Source organism: Anser anser (assembly GCF_964211835.1).
Source record: "Anser anser genome assembly, chromosome: 11".
In the NCBI taxonomy this organism is placed as follows: domain Eukaryota; kingdom Metazoa; phylum Chordata; class Aves; order Anseriformes; family Anatidae; genus Anser; species Anser anser.
The window spans coordinates 10,877,738-10,900,733 of record NC_139732.1 but is presented as its reverse complement, the minus strand read 5'-3'; the positions used below and the strand labels follow the sequence as shown (position 1 = coordinate 10,900,733).

General features: G+C 44.4%; 1 protein-coding gene across 2 annotated transcripts; it reads left to right on the top strand.

The window, feature by feature from the left end:
* The first annotated feature begins 1,076 nt into the window (after positions 1 to 1,076).
* On the top strand, positions 1,077 to 19,606 carry BBS2 (Bardet-Biedl syndrome 2). 2 transcript variants are annotated; one of them, XM_083851871.1, is made up of 17 exons: positions 1,077 to 1,284; positions 1,359 to 1,586; positions 2,418 to 2,543; positions 2,818 to 2,880; positions 5,852 to 5,929; positions 8,266 to 8,370; positions 9,274 to 9,360; positions 10,657 to 10,792; positions 12,150 to 12,289; positions 13,052 to 13,196; positions 14,030 to 14,201; positions 15,210 to 15,339; positions 16,267 to 16,398; positions 16,926 to 17,063; positions 17,541 to 17,653; positions 18,350 to 18,498; positions 19,150 to 19,606. In XM_083851871.1, the coding sequence occupies exons 1-17, from the start codon at positions 1,168 to 1,170 to the stop codon at positions 19,254 to 19,256; spliced, it is 2,166 nt and encodes a 721-aa protein (XP_083707997.1). In that variant the 5' UTR covers positions 1,077 to 1,167; the 3' UTR covers positions 19,257 to 19,606. The 2 variants fall into 2 exon arrangements, with proteins under 2 accessions (XP_083707997.1, XP_083707998.1); XM_083851872.1 differs by lacking the exon at positions 1,359 to 1,586.
* Positions 19,607 to 22,996: the final 3,390 nt, after the last annotated feature.

Genomic DNA, 22,996 nt, shown 5'->3' with positions numbered 1-22,996 from the left:
TCGATATCTGAGCAGGGTTTAACATCTTGCCAGGGAACATCAGGCAGGAAGCTCCGGTCAGATAAGGACATGGTGAATTTCGAGCTATATTTGAAGTTTTTGCCAATAAACAGCTCCTGGGTGGGCAGCGATGCTCGTCCTGCCGCTGCCACAGCCAGCTCCTCGCGCAGCTGAGCTTTGCCTAGGAAGCCAGCAAACGGTGCCAGCTGTGTTTTGGTAAAGCCAAATTCCCCTGGGAGCTACAGAGGCCAGCACTGAGCGCTGGATCCTCAGGTCCGTGCAAGGCGTGATGGTGACTCTTGGTGCTTACGAGAGCCCCGGAGCTGATGGATGGTGGCTGTGAAAACGGGCTGGGAAGGCCCTCGCCTCTGCACAGCTCGCTGAGATTTTATTTTAAATAAAATAGCTGCGTGCCTTGAAGGGACTGTCCTGCTCTCTGTAACTGTGCTTTTTAAATTAAGGGAAATGAATGCTAAAAAGGGGATGACACCATTTTCCTGGCTCTGCTGTACATCAACAGGACGGACAGAAGACAGATGCAGTACGGACGGAGGTGCCAGCCTGCAGCAAGCAGCAGGAAGGCAGAAGGGCTCTGAGGTGGCTCTTTCCTGGCCAGGTTTAACTCCTGGTGGGCTTTCACAGCTCTTCTCCTCCTCGCCTTGGCTGAAAAACCCGGCCTGACCTCAGGGAGCTGCTGCTCCTCAGGGCGCAGCCGAGGGGAAGGCACGGGGCTCACTGGTGCTGCCAACTGCCCCCAGACCCACGGCTGCCCCTCCAGCCCCCCAGCTGCCCCCTCTGGCCCCCCTAAGTCCCACAACTGCCCCCCTGCTTGGCCAGCTGCCTCCTCCTGCCCCCTCAGCTGCCCCTGCACCCCCAAAACTGTCCCCCCACCTCTCTAACTGCCCCCCACCTAACTGCCCCCTCACCAATCCAACTGCCCCCCCCAGCTCTCTAACTGCCCCCCACCTCTCTAACCGCTCCCCCAATTGCCCCCCAGCCCCTAACTGCCCCCCTACCCCTCCAGCAGCCCCCCGGCCCCTCACAGCCCCCCCGCCTCCCCTGCCCGCTCCGCCCCGTGACGCGGCGCCGTGCGCGGGCGGCGCCAGGCCCAGGCCTAGGCCGCGCGGTGCCGGTCCCGGTGCCGGTCCCGGTCCCGCCGCCGCCGCCATGCTGGTGCCCGTGTTCACGCTGAAGCTGAGCCACAAGATCCTGCCCCGCACCGTGGCGCTGGGCCGCTTCGACGGGACCCACCCGTGCCTGGCGGCCGCCACCCAGGCGGGCAAGGTAACGGCGGGGCGGCGGGGCGCGGGGCGGCGCCGGGCGCTCCCTCACGGCGCGCTGCCCCCCGCTCCCCGCAGGTCTTCGTCCACAGCCCGCACGGCCACGGCCAGCGGCCCGGCCCGAGCCGCATGGTGCCGAGCAGCCAGGACGCCGCCGTCTCGCTCCTCAACATCAACCAGGGCATCTCCTGCCTGAGCGCCGGGCCGCTGCGCCCGCAGCCGGCCGCCGACTGCCTGCTGGTGGGCACCGCCACCAGCCTGCTGGCGTACGATGTGTACAACAACTCGGACTTGTTTTACAGAGAGGCGAGTTAGCTTTCTGCCTTCCCCTGGTGCCTCCGCAGGGCCGTCCTGGCGTTCTGCAGGTCACGCTTTGCGCATAGCGGCAGTTAGTTGTGCTTCTGGCCTTGGCGTTCCCTATATTGCTGTATTCAGAACCCCTTCCCGTTAGACTATCAGGAATATTTCAAAAAATAAAGCATTAATAGGATGGGTATGTGTGAGGGGGAACAAAGCGTTAATAGGATGTGTACCCACCTACGCGTGAGGGAGAGCAAAGCATTAATAGGATGCGTACCCACGTGTGTGTGAGGGAGAGCACGTTTTCGTAACACATCAACCTAGCAAGGCAAAACTTAGAAATTCTGCTAGGTGTCTAGAGCTCAGCTGAGCTCATTTTTTCACCCTAATCTGCCCAGGTCATGGGTAGTGACAGGAATTGTGGGTTTTAGCAAGGAATCAGAAAACATAAGGAACAACTTGAAGAGGTCTTGGATTTACATGACAGCACAACTTCTCAGTTCATAGTGAAAGGTTAATTGTCAACACATGCATAACTAGTCAAAACACCTTAATTCTTGGCTTTATAACTTCCCTAATTAGCCAGTGGGCCCGACTTCGTGTATGGTTTATCATTAGCCCCTTTCAGAAATGGTGGTTGTCAGTTTTGTCTTGCCATATGACAACCCCGCTGTACCTGCATCCACGAAGTGGAAGGGGAACACACCCAGGTTCCATTGCAAGCCTGGCACTGCTAGAAAGGAGACAAATGTGGTAACATTGGAAGTGTTTTTAATTTGTGTGCTGTGATGTCACATTATTTGTTTTGTTTCGTTTCCCTTTAATGTTTCTCTGTAGGTTTCAGATGGAGCCAATGCAATAGTTCTTGGAAAGCTGGGAGATATTGCATCTCCACTTGCTATTATTGGTGGAAACTGTGCCCTGCAGGGCTTTGATTACGAAGGAAATGACCTTTTTTGGACGGTAGGGCTACACATAAAAGCCTTTGATATTGTTAAAAGATTCGTTTGGTGGCACTAATTGCTATGGATTTTTTTTTAATATATATGTTAATTTGGTTGTTGAACAGAGAAGATCTTTCTTAATTTATTTCCGAGCTTAAACTGCGTGTGTTTGACCATGTATTTAGTGCATTCAGATGTTACTCAAGTACTTGACTGCGCTCATTGCAGCTGAGATGAGAAAAAATGTAGCTTCTGACAGCTATCAGTGTTGAAGATGGTCTTTCTCGTTTTAGGTTACTGGAGACAACGTTCGTTCATTAGCACTGTGCGACTTTGATGGTGATGGCAAAACGGAGGTTTGTTTGTAACCACTTACACGTGAATTCAGCTGTTATCGTGGTCTTACAGTGGTAGGAAAAAAAAGTGAATTATCAAATACAACTGACATATTACCAGTGAAAGTGATCCCTGTGGGGAAGCTGTCCCTTTTTCAGGCTCCAGTCTGGCAGAACCAGGCACCATTGCTCAATCCACATACAGGGAGCAGCCCTGCTTTCTGGCACTACTTGGAATGTGTGAAACGAGGCATGTTTGGGGGCTTCACAGTATTGCTGCCTTGCCTTGGTGGATAGATGGCCAGCTGCAATGGAAACTTCTCTTATGTTTTTTTGAACCACACCAGAAATACAGGGGAAATACAATGAAATGTCTCTGATCATCAGTTGCAAGGCATCTGTTTCAGTCATATTTTTTGAATATGTTTATAAATATTTTCTTAAGTGGCAGAGGTACAACTTGCAAGCATCTTACACGTGAAAGTGAGCCCTTAAAAAGCTGTGCTGTGAAGCACTTCACTTGTGATTGCCAAAATCACAGAGTCTGTCTTTGCCTCCATTCTCCCTGTTTCTTCTCCACAGTGATGTGAGGAAATAGTATGTTCCTTACTTTTCGGATTTAAAATGAAAATAGTGGCATGCATCTTGCTGATAGGATGTGAGACAAATGATAGGAAACAGCTGCTGTTCTAATCACACAGACTGCAATGAATGGATGACATTGTGAATTTGGGTGGCATTTTCTGTTTTTTGTAAATATTCTTCCATCCTGTGTGAATTGAAGGATCATGGGTATAAACATAAATTTTAAAGAAAAACGAATAGCTTCCTAGTATGCTTCAGATGCAAATAAATAATCTGTTAAGTCACCACACTAAAACTACTTACTTTTGTCATCTTCCAGTTTTAATCAGAATTAATTTAAGATCTTCTCTTGAATTCCCAGAAAATCCTCATTTGTGATGTTTCCTTGAACTATGTCATGTTTATAGTGACATGTAAATGGCCGCTACATCTTTGGTGTTTCTTATAGCTGCTGTGCTGGTGCAGACCCTTTGTTTGATTGGGATCTTCAGGAAACAGAAAATCTTGCAGGTTTTACAGTCAATTTCAGCACAGCTTCTTTTAGGGCATTTTAAAGAAATGGTTATAGAACGGATGATGATTATAGAAAGCAGAGGCAGTGGATAAAGGTTCTTGCCTTCTGTGAGAAAACAGGGAAACTGATCTGTGGCACTATCTGTAAATGTTTTGCACTTGGGCTTCTAAGTGCTTTTTTTGTTCTTTTTTTCTGCTTGACAAAGGTTCATTCTCAGCAGTTGGTGTAATCTGTTGCTGCTTTGAGCTAGGCAGGGTTGGATGCCTTAACCAACCAACTTACATGGCCAGTTAGCCCAGCATGCATTTTATGAGATTTTTTGGGTTCTTTTTACTCTTAATTGTCTATATGATTTTTTTTTTAAGCTGTGGTTTATGTGAAACTGCATCTGGTTTACAACTGAAATACTGAGAAAATGCACAAAAACACCTGTTGATTTTTTTTGTTCGTTTGTTTTGTCTGGTAAGTCAGTGTGCTAGCTTCATTTCTGTTCTTCCCCCAGTGAAAATACGTCTACATTTAAAATAGACCGAATTTTAAACCTGTGTGACTAGACTTCTGTCGTTTAATAGCTAACAAAACTGATTCGTTCGAGTCACTGTCTTAGGGTGTTAGATTGGCAAGATGTGAGAAAGTAAACAGTGTCAGAGACTTGGGGGCCAGAGGGGGAGTTTTTCCTTGCTTTTTCACATTTGAGTCCAGGGGGATGAAAGTCACCGAGGTGGACAACTTCAATAAAATCAAATTAGTAAAGCATCTTCTAAGCACCTTTATGGGACGCAGGGTTACCAGTAACTGATTTGGCTTTCTGTGCATTTAGCTGGTTGCTGCTAGATGGTGGAGTCATGGCTTGTCAAGAAATCTCTACCACATAGAATTTTATTTGCGATAAATTATTTCAATAGCTACAGTAAGCTTAGGCTTGTGTAATTTAGTTTGTCGTAATTCGAAGCACCTTCACCTTGGAAGAAGAAAAGTCTTGCTTATTTTTTTTTTTAAATCCAACTTCAATATGTGTTTGCATCCGTTTGGCCAAGTAAAGACGGAAGGCTCATTGGTTCCAGTGGGGAAAGGCACTACCGAGTTTTAAACTTGGATTTATAATTCAGTTTCTGTCATTGTTTATATGGGTGCAGAACTGTTCCTTGCTTTTTCAACTTGTAAAACAGAAGTCATGGCTTGCCACCATCCTTAGAAAGTGCTATTCCATGGGACCTCCTTTTCAGTTAATACCTTCTACCTGCTCAAACCTAGGAAGTAGGAAACGAGCTAATAAATACAGAGATGATAAGGAATGAGAATGCAGAAGACCTGACTGACTGCTGATGTCCTATTTGTGTAATCATTTACATCAAGCTAAAGCCCAGTTTGCCCTTGCTTTGTGGTAGTGGCAGCCACCGTTTGTAGGAGAGGCAGTGATGGTTACTTGGATTCATTGGGTTTGAGCGTTTACATGAGGGCTGGCTGGTCAGTGAAAGGTTTTCCGGCTGTTTGTAGTAAGTCAGAACTGAGCTGTACGCCCCCTGCTCCAGCACAGGCAATGCAGTATTTTGGTGTGTATAATTGTAGTTACAAATTATAACAGCAAGAAAAGAGCATAGCCCTGATGCTCCAAAGTATCTTTTCTCATTCCTACCCCAGATGTTTCAGTATGCTTTCGTAGAGTCCAACTTGCCAAAAAAGCGTGACTGGTACTCGATCAATGGGGGACTTCTGAAAGCTTGTCTTGACAGAGGGTGCCCTTTGTTCTGCTGGCAGCATTTCCTATTGCTGTTGAAACCCTTCCATCGCTGGACTTGGAATATTTATTTGCTTTCTCTGTACAACAGTCTGTGTTTTTTATTTCCTTGCCTCGATTAAGCATTTTTAAGGTAGATTTCATTATTTTTGTAGCTTCTTGTTGGCTCTGAAGATTTTGATATCCGAGTATTTAAAGAAGATGAGATCGTGGCAGAAATGTCAGAAACAGAGGTAAATCACTTCTAGCTAACGTTTATTATAATCATGGATGAAGTTGAAAATGTTGTGTACTATAAAGCTTTTCTTGTTACTCTGGTTCAAATGTATTGTGTAGTTAAATAGTTACTTAACGATTTGGCATGGTATCTATGCTGCTAGCATTGCAAAAGTTAGGGTTTAACAACATCTTTAATAACATTTGCACGGGGTTTCTTGCTTTTTTATTTGTTTACAAACCTTTAACCAGACTAAGGAAAGTAACTGTTGTCTGACTGAAAAGCAGGGCCCTGTCCAAAGGCGATTGTGGTTCCGGGAAGGAGCCCACTGACCAAAGCTCTTAGTGCCTCCTGAGCAGCAGGACGTCTTCTGCTACTGTTTTCCTCAAAAGTGTTGACACAATCACGATGGGACAACTTGTCCCTGTGTGTTTCCACACGGTATGTGGCTGGGTACAAGGGGACCACCCAGGCAAAACTGGAGGTTAGTATTGCAGTTGGTCGTACACTGGCTGCACAAAGAGGGCTGCACTTTTGTAGTGCCTGGAGTACAACCTTTGTCCTCGAAGATCTGAGGGCTCCTTGCTGCCAGAGTTAGGACTAAAAGGCTTAGTTAGCTATTAAACGACTTAGAAAGAGCTCTTAAAGATGAAGGAGGACAGTGTTCCAGGAAAAGGAGCTGTTAATGTAGATAGAATTAGAACTGGGCATAACATAGAATACATCCCACCATCTGTGCAATAACCAATCCAGAGTCATGTTGGGATTTCCAGTGAAGGGGAAGTGAATGGTCCATCACTCTCATGTATGGTTTGCTTCCAGATCTACAGTAGAGTTGTTTCAAATTCACACCTGTAGAGCCTTAGGAGGCCTGTTACAGTCTTATTGTTCTAATTTGAAAGGGCACAGCTGCACCTAAACCTTTCCTTTTAGGAAGGCAAGTTCAGGAGACGGTGGCTTTGCACATTGTGCACATCTTCGAAGATTCAAATAGTTTGTATTTTCTGTGTTTAATTGCTTCTTTTGATGAAAATGAGATCACAAAGGCTGATTCTTGAATTTATAAATGCACGCTGTGGGCGTAGAGAGAGTATTGCTACCTCTGTGACTTTTTGTCTGTTGCTGGGGTCTTCTGTCCTCGCAGGGTGCTCACAATTTGGAGGCTGCTGTTGCTTGGGAAAGGCTTTGGAGAAGGTCCATGGGAGGGAATGGTGACGGGTTTGGAAACCATGCTCTGTAGCAAAAAATCCAGGAGCACAGTCAGCTGAGCTTAGTGCAGCTTACATGTTGCTTTCATGACTGCAGACACCCGCCTGTAAGACTGAATTGTTGCCAAGGGCTCTGATTAAGGACACCACGCAGAGCAATGTGGAGTGGCTGTAGCCTGAAAGCAGACACTCAGGTGCACATGCTAAACGGTGGGGATGATTGTCACCTTCTCTGTGACTTAAGCAGAGGCAGGGGTGGATTCGGTTTCACTGGGACTCTTCACAGCAAGAAGGTCTGGTTTCTAGAGAAGTTCTGGAGTTCAGGAAGGATTTAATTTTAAGGAAATCTCATGAGCTACCTTGTATGGGAGACCAGACAGACTCTTGTGCTTGTTCCTCCCAACATTAAAATCTCTAGTGTTTGTGCATGGAAAAAGGCTGTGTGTCCAAGCACTGAGAGACCTTGCTCAGTGAAGAACTGTGAGGTAATGGTTCTCAAAAGGAGGGAGAAATGATCTGGGTTATGGCTCTCAGGTCTTTTCCTGGAGCTGTTGCTTATTCAGGTAATACCTAGCCTGCTGTTGTAATTGTCTTCCTGAAAAACTCCGACTGTGGGAGCTGTTAATTTTTATCTTGCTAATCTTAGGCAAAGGTTTTCTACCAATATCTCTAGGGCTTTCCCAGCCCGTGTCGTGTTGAACTCCTTGGCATCCTCAGGTCCTGAAGATTTAAGGAGTGTTGTGTGAGTGGAACAGGTTTTCAGTGGCAATGTATTAGCACTGATGACCACAGGAATCCTGTGAGCAGTTGGGCTGCTGATTGTGGTAGTAAATATTTGATCAAAGACAGTTTGAGGGCAATTCTGCAATTTTTGCTGAATTGTATGTTAACATTGGCAATGCAGCTTGTGTGGGGAAATCCTACAAGGCCTTTGGTCATGTCAAACTGAGTTTTAAAAATAGTTATTTCAATATTTAGTGCTCCGTACAGTAGACTTACAATTAAATTTCAATTAATGTACAGTTCATGTGATAGAGATGGCGTATAGTCTGTTCTCTAGTACTTGAAGATGCTGAAGTAGATGTGTCCTGCCTGATGCATGTATTTTTTTTCTCTCTCTCCCCCTCTCCCTTTTCCCCACAAGACTGTTACAGCACTTAGCCCCATGTACGGCAGTCGCTTTGGCTACGCTCTTTCTAACGGGACGGTCGGAGTTTACGACAAGACAGCCCGCTACTGGAGGATTAAGGTTAGTCCAGTGCTGGGATGTCATCACATAAAGTTTGAATTCTCCTGAGGATTTGGTGGCTAATCTCTGGTCGTTCTGGTAACACCAAAACTCCTCAGAAGAATTTGAAATTTTCTTCTGAGCATAGCAATTAATGTAACTTCGTCATTACAAAATCTACCCATTTTTATAGATGCATGCAAAATTAGTAACGTATCAGTTCCTTCAGCACTTTTGGGACTACTGATGATGGCTTTAACAGCACTGGTAAAACCATACATCTGGGGATGCTTCAGCTTTGCAGGGTCACTTAAGGAACAGAGATGCAACAGCGAAATGTGAACTATTTGTCAGAAAATGCCTCTGGCTGCATTGTTGAATCAATAAACTCTTTTTCAAGGACTGAATTCATCTTGCATTATATATGTTCAAAGCTAATTTTTCTACATCAAAAGCAACTAGCTGCTGTAGCAAATCACTATTGGGAAGAGCTTTCATTTTAATATTCTTAATATAGCACAGATTAGAAGAGCCTATTCAATAGCAATAAGGATTCCTTGGGAGGTGGCAGGAAGAGGTTAATGGCTTTCCTCAGTGGTCTCATTTTAGGAAAATGTTGAAACTGATATTTTTTTCTATAAAATCTGTTTTTTTATACTTTCTGAATTCTAATCATCTGCTTGGATGAAAATTATTCAAGGGAAAAATCAGGCTCTTTGAGAGCAGTGGACTAGATTCACAACGCAAGAGCAAAGATTTCAAAGATGTGTGTGATCTTGCAGATGGTGATGCTATAACTTCCTTTTAAGAGATGTTTTTCTGTTCCTTTCTGTGAACTCATTCTTCAGTGTCTTGCATGTATCAAGCATGTGCAAATTAGAGAACATACCCCATTGTAGTTTGTTCTTTGTTTTCTGTCCTCAGTCTAAGAACCACGCAATGAGCATACATGCATTTGACCTCAACTCCGATGGTGTGTGCGAGCTGATCACTGGCTGGTCCAATGGGAAGGTGAGCTCATAAGGGGGGAAAATGAGGAGGTGTAAATCTGGAAGCTGTGTTTTAACAAGGCTGTTCAATTTTCTGAAGTAGAACAGACAAAATATTAAAAGACTGTTGAAAAGTGAGCGCTGAAGAATTATGATTGTAAACCTACTTTGTCTGGCGAATCCTGTGCCAAATGCAAGATCAGTCAGAGAAAATGTTCCTCTGCTTGCTTCAGAGTCAATTGCTAAGGTGTGGCAAGTTGTTTCTATAGTAGCAGAGATCATATGCCACATCCTACAGATCTCAAGTGCCTCTTTTCGGCTGTGTCTTGGGCGCATGCTAATAATCTGCCGTGTACCCTGAATGTTCTCAAACTACAGGGGAAAAAAGGAGTGGTTATGTAAGAGGAGAACGGCGTTGGTCTTGACTGTGGCAGGATTAGAGTAAATCCATCAAAGTATTGTTTAATCCTATGTAAAGGCATGCTATACAGCTCAGTCTAGTCTCTTAAGCCTGTTGCTTGGTATTTCCCTTTGCCAGAAATGACTGTTCTAGCTGCCAAATCTCTCTTGGACACAGCTTGCAAATTTTTTTTTGGTAAATCTGTGCTTCTTTCGTAGCACCTCTCATTACTCTCATTAGCCTGGAGGAATTTAATTAACTTCATATCAAGCTGGCAGTCTAGAGCCCAGATATGTTGTAATTTATGTTGGATTAGGTGTATAACATCATTAAAGAGAGAACCTCTCCTTGCTGTACTCCTTTTTCTGTTCTTTTCAACTGGCAGTCTCTACCCTGCTTGTTGGTCTGAAACAGTCCCTAGCTCCTAGAAAGAGTAATGTTGGTCCCATGCTTTGGAAGAGACACACTGCTCAGACCTGAGCTCCCCTCTCCATCCCTCTCTCTTGAAAGATAACTAAAGGTTGTGACATGTGCATAAAGGTAGTTCATCAGTCAAGGACAGCAAATAAGAGACTGTAAATACTGCATTAAGGTTTACAGTTTAGTCCCATCGTTGGTGCATCTACATGTGCACAACCTTCCCCGTGCAGGCTTGCAGACAACTTTTTTTCTTCCTGTTGTTTGTAACTTCGGAAAGCATCTCTGAAGAGCAGTCCCTTCTGGCTGAGTCTGTCTAGAGGTCATTTGATAACACATTTTTCATCTGGAGTATTCTGATCAGCAGAACTGCAGGTTCATCCATCTGCAGTTCCATGAGTGGAGCTGGCTTTCAGTTAACAACCCAGAGTATGGCGTGGCATTTATTTTGGAGCTAGCTTATTTGTTCATGCTGTGTCTTGGAACTCTTTGCTGTTCCAGGTTGATGCGCGCAGTGACCGAACGGGGGAGGTCATCTTTAAGGACAACTTTGCCTCCTCGATAGCAGGTGTGGTGGAGGGGGATTACAGGATGGACGGGAGCACCCAGTTAATCTGCTGTTCAGTTGATGGTGAAGGTAAGAGCGTTGTTCAGGATACTAATTTAACACACGGTGATATCAGGCACATCACGTCATCTCAGATTACCCAACCATTGTTTCAGTTCCACAGGCATTTTTGTGTGCCAAATTCCCTTTGCTTTGTGAGAAGTTAAGGGAATTTTGTGTTAGGCTATCTGCAAACAGGATTTTGAATATCACCTTCTCTGTGATAATCAGTGTGCATTTCATTATGATCCAAGAAGCCATCAAAATTTGTTTGCCTAATAGAAAATGTCCCTTCCTAATAATGCAAAGAGGAACATGCTCAGTAAAGACCACGATTTTTCAGGCAACATTATGAAAAATCAATATGTGGGAAATATGTGATAATTCTTGGGTTGCTTAACAGTGGATAAAGGGGGTTAGAGAGCTTAAGGTGTGTGCATTTTGGTTTTGTTCAAAAGATGAGTGGTTAATTGTGTTAGAAATTTTGGATGTCAACAGCCCTTCGTTTCCTGGAAAATGCTCTTCTGAGACTGTAGGTGGATTTGTCCCACCAGACTTTCAGGCAGTGAGACCTGGTTACTGTGACTGGAAACAGATACGATTGTAGGTTATTTAAATAAGTTCAGCATGAATTTACAGGCATACATGATGGCTCCAGGAAAGGCACTGGTGTGATTATCCAACTGCTTGGCTTCACTGACCTGAGACAAACAGGTCTGGCACAACCCACTGGAACAAAAGCCTGTCCTTGTTAAATAGTGCAGTGTTTTTCTGTCTCTCTTAATCACAGGCTGCTGGGAAGTGCTGGACTTTGGCTTCAGCATTTAAACCCTTTTCCCAGGCTTACGGAAGGTGGATGTTGTATGCAGTAACCTAGCAGAGCTGTGTAGGTTAATATCACGGAACATGATCAGGCTCTTCTGATGTACCTGTCATAAACCTTGGCACAGTGGGGATCCCTTTAGGCAGGGCTAAAAATAAAGAATAAACAAAAACTAATTAATAAAAAAGGCACTCCTAAATAGTAATAGTAAATAATATTAATAATTACTAAATTGTAATACAAAAATAAACACTGTATGGGCAAGCCTCTTCATTCTCACAATGCTTGTCATTAGAGTTCTGTTTGGGACTGGCTTCCTTTCACATGAGGTCAATTGTAGGATTGAGAACATTGTTTTTCTGTGTATCAGTGTATTTTCTGGCTTGCTCTCATCTAAAAAGAATGATTGACCCGCAAATAATAAAGCAAGCCCTTTTATCGGAGGGCATTGTGCACCCTGAATGTGTTTTTCTGTGTTCCTACAACTTTTTACTGGGGTTACACAGTTGGGCAGCATATTCTTTACAGGTGTCAGATTTTTCTGTGTGTTTTGTTTCTGTGCAGTCCGGGGCTATCTGCCAGGAGGTGAGGAGATGAAAGGAAACCTGATGGATACAAGTGCTGAGCAGGACCTGATCCGAGAACTTAGCCAAAAGAAACAAAATCTGCTCCTGGAATTAAGAAATTATGAGGAAAACGCCAAGGTACTATTTAAACAATGTGTAGGGCTAAAACCTGTCTTCCCATTGCTATAAATCTGTTGTAATCTGAGAGGAGGTCGTGGGGCAGCCTGGACAAGTCAGAGCTGTAACCTGCAATCAGCAGCGAGATTGTCTGCCTGGGATTCCTGCTTGCGTGTCTGGCTCGCGCCTTGTGCAAGTTCAGAACTTGCTTTTCTTTCTGTAATAAGTAACGTGCTCCTTGCCTCATCAGCTCACTGGAGCAGTTGGGTTTGGAGCTGGGTTTTGTTCAGCCCCGCGCATCAGCTTATGGCTGAAAATTGTAATTTTCCATGCATAAGCCAACTGGGGAGTTGGAGAGGATTGTGTGAGAGCACTGCCAAGGTACACAGGCAGCGCGCTTGTGGCTTGATGGGGATGGTGCAGAATTACAGGGCTTTGAAAAATAGTTTGAGGAAAGAGCAGGCTTATGTTTGAAAAGTAAATAACCACCGTAGCAAAAGCATGGAGTTTTGCTTAAAGTTAAATATATGTAAAGTGCTTTTCTGAATGGAGGTTTGGGTGCAGAGCTGAGCTCCATCAACAACGAAGCACTTGAGCAAGTGAGCACAAGTGTCCACAGCTTCGTGCCTAATCCAGCTTCTGTTCATAAATACGGGAGGTGTCTGGGAATTGCTGTATTGCAGCCTTCTCCTGCAAGAAAAGAGAAGTGATACAGATGTCTTCTAGGTTGCTTGAATGAGAATCTTGAAATTCTGATAATGAAGGGTATGTGTTTTGGAACAGGCTGAACAGAACACTCAACTGAAGGAAGCTGATGGGCAGAGAGGTGTGATTCCAGCAAATACCCAACTCCAGACCTCCCTGTCAGTTAATCTGGGCTCTGACAGCCAGTCTGCCCACGTGGAGCTGTGTATTTCCACCACAAATGGTGAGTGGTAACCTGCAACCATTGGCATTTATTTCCATGTAAATTCATGCAAACATTTAGTTATATTTAGCTGATGATTTGCCTGTCTCCCCTTTATTGTCTGTAATTTCCCCTTTGTGGTTGCTCTCCTTTCACAGTTTTGAATCAGCTGTGCTCCTTTGATGGGTCTGGGGAAGGGGGAGGAGTTTGCTGGAATTTACTACTTGTGTTTTGTTTTCCAAGGCAATTAACATTTAACTTGGATGAAATTAGTTTTGGTGATCCCTGCAACATTCCTTATGTTGACTGTAAACATTAAAAAGGAACACCGTGCTATTCCCCTGTGAAAGAGCGAGTGCAGTGGTCAGTATAGAGGGATACACTTCTGTAATAAAATTTTTGTTATAAAAAGCAAACAAAAACCAGCTGACCAAAAAAACATTAAAAAATCTGTTCCAAAAATTAGTGGACAGTCTTGTTTGTCTATGGGTCGATTACCTGGTACATAGGTAAACAGTGTAAGGAATGCAGAGACTACCACAGCAGCTTTGCACTGAGCTCACTTGCTGTTCAGTTAAGTCCCTACAACCATGCTCATGAGGGTGTTGCATGAATGCAGCTGGATTTCAGCTGCAGGACAGGAACTACCCCAAAACAGCCTATTCACCTAGCACCAGGTATGCTGAGGACACGGTCAGATCCAGATGTGGTAGTGCTGGTCATCTGCGATATGTTAACAATTTAGAGGAGGGGTGTAAGAAATTGCCTGTGCTTAGTTCTGAAAAAAAGTTGTTTTTTTTTTTTCAAGAGGACGGCTGTTAATTTAGAAACTAATTTTTCTTCTCGTTGCTAAGACACAATCATCCGTGCTGTGCTGATCTTTGCTGAAGGCATATTTGAAGGAGAGAGCCACGTGGTACACCCCAGTCTCCAGAACCTCTCAGGTTGTGTTCGGGTTCCCCTTACTCCACCCAAAGATGTCCCCGTGGATTTGCACATCAAAGCCTTCGTGGGTTACAGGAACAGGTGAGGTTTGTGTTGTGAACTCTGCTGGTCTCCGGAGCTAAGTGTGTGTGACAGGAAGCACCAGTGATGTGGCTTCATACTTGTCCCATGGGAATTGCACCGTTAATTCCCTGATGCCTCACTTCTCTTGTTAGTGGAAGGCGAGTTCGAATACTTTCCTAAAAATACTGTTATGCTGAGCTCTGCTCCAGTCAGTTACTGGGACCGGCTGTGCTCTGGCTCTGCCTTTAGGGAACAGCGAGCGTTTCTTGTCCAAGCGTGCTTTCTTGTGGGTCTCTGGAGGGAGCCACGAGAGGCAGAGGCTGTATCCAGACTGCCTGCTCTAAGGGTTTGCTGCTGCAGGGGCCTGAATGGTGGCAGCTCGTACCATAATACTTGGGCAAACCTCGAGGCACTGTGTTGTCTTTCAAGCTACAAAGTAACCCTGTATCCATTTGACTTTGGGGCAAGTAGAAAGCAGCCTATGCCTGATTTCAAGACAACGCTTTTCCACTTTCCTCTTCATATATACTTTAAAAAAACCCAACTTTCTCCCTGCTCACATCTGCCAGAACTGGCGGCGTCCCAGGAAGCAGCATCCTTTCCCTAAACAGGGAGGTGTGTTTTGAGTGCTGGCCAAGCACTGCAGAAGAACAGAAGGAACTAAATTCCCTTTTTTTGTTTCCTCTGTTTGTCTTTATTACTGCTTTTAATAGTTCAGCAAGGCTGCTCATAAAATACCCAGTCACATAATGGAATCTTAAATGTGTAAGCCTAAAGAATATATTCATTGGAAGGATTATGGAAAATGAAAGCAATAGGAAGGAATCATTCAACCTCGTAAAGAGATGCGATAACCCTGGAATTTCCAATTTCTACTGTTTCCAGCTGCTTTCCAGCAGTAAGCAGTTGGTTACATTGCTGCTGATGTTAATACCCAGGTAAAAAAGAACCAGGAGCCCTTGCAAATAGGTGAATCACTGTTATGTTTGTAACTGTCTCTGTATTTTCCCTTTCGATTGCTTCCAGCACACAGTTCCATGTCTTTGAGCTGACGAGACAGCTTCCCCGCTTCTCCATGTATGCCCTGAGCAGCCCGGACTCAGCCACGGAGCCGCTGAGCTTTGTTAACTGTACAATGAATGAGAGGCCGCAGAGGGTGAGTTTCTGCTCTGCTTCCTAATTTCTAGTCCTGTTTACTGATGGTGCTTTTCATAGCAAGTGGAGAGTTTGCAGTTAGCTTGAGATTTCCAAGAGCAAAGATTATTACGCAGTGGACTGCGTTTCTAGCCTTTGCAGTCTGTATATTACAGCCTGACTTGGTAGTTTTTTGTTTTTTAAAAAATGCCTCACTTGAGACATTCCCAGCTTCAGGAATTCCTGCAGCCGCAGGAACTAATGACCTGAGATCATGAGGTATTTCAGATATTATCTTGTTTGCTCTGTGATGACTGATAGAATGCCAGTGGCAGGAACCCTGTAGTGAGTGATGAATTTTATAAATAGAGAACAGGATAAAGGCAGTGCAGTGCCCAGGTAATGGCTCACATACCTAGCAGCTGAGCAGTGGTGCTGTACTTTTGGTTCTGAAGGATCTGAACTGTGGGATGGTAGTGATCAGAGCTGGTCATTTCCCTCATATCGGTGAGGCTTTGCTATATTTGTGTCACCTTTCCTGCATTAAGTAGCCAAAGAAAAAAAAACCAACAAAACAACAACAACAACAACAAAAAAAAAACAAGATGAAACACACTTTCCTTTAAATTCTTGTAGTAGAACCGGCTTGCTTCCTAGCTTTCTTATGTCTCCAGGCCTGGTCTTATGCTTTGACCTTGAGCTGTGGTTTTACACTGTCAGATATAATTTTCTTACAAATATTCAGCTTAGGAGCAGGGAGCCAACTGTCCCCATCCTAACAAGTTCATGACATGCATTTAGCGGATTAAACTTAGTGAATGAAATTCCCAAGATACCCTGAACAGAGCCCTGCTGCCCTGTGCACACGTAGGGGCATTGCATGGCTCTCTAGACTTTCTGCACAGGTGATGGCTGATGTTCTTCGTTCTTCATTTTATTTTTTTGCAAGATTGTTATGTGGCTGAACCAGAGCTTCTTGCTGCCGGAGGATGCAGAGTTTCAGAGTGCTCCCTTTCAGGTTTGCTTCACTTCCCTTCGTAATGCAGGTCAGCTCTTCATCAAAATCAAGTCTGGCGGAGAGGTGAGTAACTTCACAGACAAGGGGAACAGCCATGTAATTATACACCAGCGAAACTTAAAGGTGGTGCCAAGAGGAGGCTGTAAAAATGTAGGAGGACTGAACAGACAGAGGAAGTACTCAAGTTCCAGGGATGATTTTGGCAACTTTTGAGTCTGTGCTACTCTTAGTGGGTAAAATTCCATTGCCACTCAACAAAGCAAATTGTTTAGCCTACAGATCTGTAGGAAGGTATTTGTTCCCACACAGAGTGGGAAGCCACAATTTGAGGCCCAGGGGCTGCCCGTAACTCCGGCACTGGCCTTGTATTCACAAATTCCTTTTTTCCCCAAGCCTAAATAAAAGCCCCTTTGAAATTGGTGTCTCCTTATCTCCAGCAAGCCTTAAAGCTTATTCTTGGATCAGTCTTGCCTCTTAGAGTGAACTGCTTTGAGCCTTGATACCTGTTCTAGAGGCAGTCCTGCTGAGCAGTTTCGGGAGATATTTTGACATGGAAGAGCCTTTAAGTGCTTTCTTGTCCTTTCTGACAGATTTCAATTAGCACGGATGATATTGATTTAGCTGGTGACATTATCCAGTCAATGGCCTCCTTTCTGGCAATTGAAGATCTGCAGGTGGAAGCAGATTTCCCTGCGTACTTTGAGGAGCTGAGGAAAGTGTTGGTCAAGGTGAGGAAGTGTTGGGCATTTTTAAAATGGTAGCTAAGCAGTCGCTGGGGACATTTGTGTGAGAGGAAAAGCTGAGGATCTCTAAGCTGCTTAATCTTCTTGGTGTAAATCAGCCAGCAGTGGCATGCTGTGTATTCTGTGTAAAGGACAAAGGGGTTCCCTCAGTCTTCTGTTTATTCTTTGTTGTATGGAACAGGGTCTTGGTCCCCAGCAGATGAACGTTTAGAATAATGTAAATATGTTGTCTGGAAGACAGCTGTGGGTTTGGGTCAGGGCATAAGGTCTGCATCTTTGCAGAGCACTTCTTTCTGTGGGACAAGGTACTGCTCTGGCAGCCAGGGGTTAGGGGAAGGAGGATGGTGCTAGGGATGCAGGTAGGTTAAGGTGGGACGTTGCTTCCTCTTACACTGGGTTGAGGTGTACCTGTATGCCCAGAATACCAGGGGGCCTTTTCTCAGGAATGTTTGCCTTGGACAGGTGGACGAGCACCACTCAGTGAATCAGAGGCTCACTGCTGACATGGCTGAGCACTCCAACCTCATCCGCAGCATGCTGGTTCAGGCAGAAGATGCGCGACTCCTGGGAGACATGTGAGCAGTTGCCGTTTTGCGTGGGTTGGGTTAGAACAGCCAGTCTTTGCTTTTCAGGCAAAGAAAAGCACAAAAGCGTTTGTGTGATGTGGGGGATGTCCAGTTACAATTCTTCATGCAGAGTTGGTACCTTGGCTGCTCCCCCATGAACTGTTTTTGAGCCTTGTCTTGTTCTTTAGGTGGAGAACCAGCCTGGGGAAGGCAAAAGGGCAGGGTTAGGGGATTAGCGTGGAGCAGGCAGGAAGAGTTGACCTTGAGAAGGTGATATATTAGAAAAGACACATTAAGGGAAGAAGGAATTAAAAGCTGTCTGTGGTGCGTGAACCTCTGAGAACACCAGGAAATAAATTCTAAGTGCCAGTCCCTTCACTCTGACTTCTGTGTTCTGCTAATTTCCTGCCTTGACTGTGAAGGGTGACAGTAAAGAGGTCTGAACTACTGCGGAGCAGTGTCACTTTCACTGGGGAACGTGGCATCTCCTGTTCGGAAAACGTAACTACAAAAATAGACTTCCTTTTCAGTTAAATAATGAGGTTAACCAACACGTCTAGACAAATCTGTTGTCTTGTAGCTGCAGCCATGGGGGTAACGGTGGCAGCCATCACAACCATGCGTTGTTACACCTTTATATTGACAGACCAGGAATTATTTTCTTGTCCCCAGAGATTCAACTAACTGTGCTGATTGTTCCCCCAGGAAAAACATGAAAACACGGTACATCGAGCTGTATGATCTTAACAGAGATTTAATAAATCAATACAAAATTCGTTGCAACAATCACACTGAGCTGTTGAATAATCTGAAAGCCGTGAACCAAGCAATCCAGAGGGCAGGCCGGTTACGTGGTAAGTATGTGTATTTGGAGGGCACAGGGAGTCTTGGATCCCACTGAGGCAGATAAGATGCATCTCGGAGGCCACCTGGTTTGCTTAAGTGGCTTCAGGCTGCTTGCCCTGAAGCTAAATTGGTGGAAGTAACCTTTCATTGCTCAGTCCTAGCCGATTGCCTGTGACAATGAGCTGTGAGTGTCCAATATAATCTGGGATCACAATATTTTGGAAAGAACAGTTCAAAGCAGTTTTCAGGTATAGAAATCACTAGTTTTGTTGAACACAATTTTAAAAACAGTTTTAAAGTAGTGTTTAAGTTCTTCATTTATAACCTAGTTTAAAAAAAAGGAAGAAAGCTATCAACTTAAGCAAGGCTGTTTATATTATTACTAGTTCTGTAGGTCTTTGGAGAAGGAGTTTTTTTTTTTTGTATTTATAGCATTCCCCTTTCAACAAGTCCTTTAAGCTGCCCTGTAATACGGCTATGGAAAATTCTTTAAAGAAAGGATTTTAGTTATATATTAAGAAAAAGGCAAGGTGGCACTTTGCTGTTTGTGTAAAAATTTTTGAAAGAACCCCCTACATTTTGAGCTTTATAAATATTTGTACCTTTTTTTTTTTTACTCAGTAACTGAACTGTTTTTTCTTTTTTTTTTCTATTCACAGTTGGCAAACCTAAAACACAAGTGATCACTGCTTGTCGGGATGCAATAAGAAGCAACAACTTTAATGTGCTGTTCAGGATAATGCGTGTGGGGACAGCATCTTCTTAAAACGAGTAGAGGAACAGCAGTTGTGTAGTGGTGATGTTTCCATGCAGTAGGCAGGTACTGGACCAAAAATGACAAGCATTTCATTCAGTTCCCTGCTCCACTGTAGAGTGGAGTAATTGCAAAGGTAGGATTTTAGTTAAGCCATCAAGCAAGAAGTGTTATTTATGCAGGCCAAAGGACAGGAAGCTTCTTGAAGAGAGCATCAGAGTTTAAGTGCAGATGTGGTATTTACGTAAGGCAGAGGTATAACCTTGAAACACTAACTTTTGTTACAGGATCTTATTTATGTATTTTAATATATTTTGTAGTTACGGCATCAGTCGTTACCATTAAAACATAGACTGGTTTGACTGCTTTTGTTGTGATTTAGTTGGGGAGTTGTGTACAGCTAAGTTATTTGCTGGAAAATGAAGCAGTTCTCTGGTTTCTGCATACACCAAGCTGGGGATATGTCTATTACCGTATTTGCATTGTGGTTTAAGAACCTGGAGGTGAACGTGAAGTCAAACTGAAATGCAGGACCATAAGCCTGCTAGCTTTGGAATTGAGTTGTTGGAACTTGCCTCCAACTTCTGTTGTCAGCTACTGGCTTGTGCTCCCATATAGAGTTATTCTGTGTTAGAGAACCCCTGGTTTCATTGCAGGGATGTGCTGCTTCCTGGGTAAATTGCAGTCCACTGCACTAGAAGCACCAAAAGGAAAACATCTTCTTGCTGGCTTTTAAGCCAGGTGATCTTTGAAAGCTGTCCAGTTCCAGGATAGGAAGGTAGGAAGTGGTCGGTTTCATATTTGATGCTCTCCCCACACCCAGATTGCAGGAAGTTGTGCTTCCAGCTGCTTGTTCCCTGCTACTGCTGGATGAAACTGCAGATACTGAGGTGGGTAAGGGTGTATTTCAGGAATGAGGAAAACAAACTACACACCCAAGCTTGGTGCATACTTATAAAGAGGTAGCAGTACATAATGGGATCAAAAGAAGGTATTGAAAAATCTCTTGGCCCGTGGCTCAAAACTGTTTATTAGTTGTGGGATCTCTTAAATTGGATTAAAATACTACAGTAGAACTGTAGTTTAGATATAAAGATATTTCAGAACCTTTGCCAAAACAAATTCCTACTAGAAGCTAAAAATATCCTGAACAGGATGGCGGCTGGGTGCCAGTGTTCCTGCTCCTGCACCATTCATCATGTCTACCACTGCATGGATCAATCTGCAACACGGCGGGGAGTAGGCAGTCCATCACATCTGTGAAAGGATGTTCTTGGGTAGGTTCTCAGGGCTGTCAGCAGTACTCGCCTCCTGTAACTGGTCTGTCTATTTGCTAATACCAAATTAAAACGAGCAGCCCACTGTTCACTACGGGGCAGGCAGCTGAATGGGGAAATTAATTCTTGCAATGTGTTCTAATCTCCAGAACAGCCCCTTGCCAGTGCTTCACCCCTTCAAGATGAAGAATTACGCTGCCAAATGCGTGGATCTCTGTCACTTCCAATCTGCAGCAAGAGCTCATTTGAATCCTTTTAAGAACCTGGTTGTTAGTCAAATCCAGCTTCTTGGTGAAAAGGGTGGTGAGCCACCCGTGCTGTTCTAAGCAAGCAAGCTGTAAGACTTGATTATGGAACAGTCTCCTGGCATAAGTCTCGGGCTTTCTGCCACCTGCTGTACTTGTTCCCACTGTTTCCAGCTCTTCTTTTGCTCTTTACATTCAAAATCCTAGTGCTTGCTTAGCTGCATTTCTGTAGTCCATTCACTGATCAGAGAGTGTCTGTGATCAGAAAGCAGCTTTCCCATCAGCCTGACTTCCAGGGCTACACATCAGGCACTTCCAGTCCCGGCTCTGTTTTGCTCTTGGCAGCCTGTGTCGCTGCAGTGCCTGTCAGTCCTGCGGTCACAGTCCAGACCTCTGATACGGCTGATTTCCCCCGGCTAGGTTTCTGACAACAAATTTGTCATTTATTTTCCCGTAAAAACAATTCTGTCTTTGCCAAATGTACAATCCACATCCTGTAAGCTGAAGTGATACAAAGCTTGCAGTTGCTTGTTGAAATAAAGCAGCCCTTGGCTGGCACACAGCAGCAAGTTGACATAAGCAGCGTGCGCAGCTGAACCTGCACCAAGAAATGAGTGGCAAACAATCTGTACGGGTAAGATTCAGTCCAGGGCTATTGCGCAGTAATCCTCTTCTCGGGAATGGGAGGGGAATTGTTCACAACAAGTTAAGCCACTGGGCAAGTACAAAGTGAACTCTAAAATCACACTAGCAGGACTGCACGGTAGTTGCTAAAAATTCCTGGGAAAGGTTTCTTGGACAGCACCGCGCCTTGGTACGTGCACTGGGAATTGGGTTCAGGCCATTGTCCCGCCCCTCTGGGGCATTTCGATGCCTGCCTGAAATTGAAACTTGCACCGGGGCTCTGCTGTGCCTGAAGGTAGCGTGCTCACAGGCACATGGCTTCCCTGTAAGGTCCCTTTGCTGACTTATAAATGTGCTGCCGAAATCCTGTGCTGGATCAGTGCCCTCTGAAGAGGGAGCTGTGCAACAGGGATTTCCTATGTCCTAATTCAAGTTCTGTTTTGGAGTTTAAGAACAAACAAACAAAAAAACGGAACTGACAATTGACAACAGGTTACTTGATTTTAGCCACACTTTCTTCAAGCCCCACGGATCGCTGTTCATCTCGATTAATCCTAATTCACTGAATACCTGATGTCAGAACTTAACTTGCTGTGTGTTTATGAATGCAGAAATCATTCCTTGAGTCTGGTCTACAGCTAAACTGTATTGAATTGCTTCAGTTTTCAGCTCCTTGGCAAACGGGTAACAGCCAGATCCTGAAAAATTGCTCACGAAGCATTTGAATAACTCAGCACTTCAATAACTGAAAGCTGCTGGTACCCTGCATCAAATGCCAGGGTTCTTGGCTTTGGCAGTGCAGTAATCTGGTGGGAAATGTGCATCCTCACGTAGCTGAGCTGGTCAGCTTCTGCGGGAGGCTGTCTTGCCTGGTATGAAGCTTCTGTTCTCAGCTGCTCACACTCTGTACCTTGTTATTCATTTGCTATTCTGGCCTTTTTTGTTTTTCTGTATTGTTCTGCTTACACTCTTGGTGGGCATGTATATATTTCATATATTCCTCAATGATCAGAGTATGCTGTAAGCAGCTACGCATAATGGCAAGTATAGATACGTACCTGGTAAGAGCATCTCTAGAGAGGGCTGCCAGCAAAAGCACAGTCTAAATTTGGGTCCCTCCTCCTCCCCATCAAGTAGCTAATGTCACCTGGAATTTCACTGGGCTATCTGTACGTAACAGGAAGTGTGGGAGAAGAGAGATGTGTTGTTTTTTAGGTCTTCCAATGCTAACTGCAAATTTGGCTTCTCAGTCACCTGAGGCAGAAGGGTGTTTCCTTGTAGGATCGGAGAGATAACTGGCTTGCTCAAGTAGAGGCTGGTATGCCCTCTAGTGTATTGTTTATTATTAAAAAGCAGTAAGCTTCAAAAAGTACAGCTTCCTCCCAGCCTTTTGGGAGGCTGTTCCAAGACCTACCAAACACACTCTTGGGCTGACAATGCAGTAGAATATGTAATTTCTTTTTGTTAATTAACTTACTCCCAACTTTGCCCAGCTGACTACACTGTGAATAGCTGGGGTATCTATAACCTTTGTTTGCAACTACCCAAACATTTTTGATTTTTTTTTTCCTTTGAAATCTCCCATTACTTGTCTTTTTTCTACTGT

Coding starts and splice junctions, on each gene's coding strand:
- BBS2 (XM_083851871.1), top strand. CDS start 1,168: ATGCTGGTGCCCGTGTTCACGCTGAAGCTGAGCCACAAGATCCTGCCC. Junction 8,371..9,273: donor CCCGCTACTGGAGGATTAAG/GTTAGTCCAGTG, acceptor TTCTGTCCTCAG/TCTAAGAACCACGCAATGAG. Junction 13,197..14,029: donor GTGTATTTCCACCACAAATG/GTGAGTGGTAAC, acceptor CTCGTTGCTAAG/ACACAATCATCCGTGCTGTG.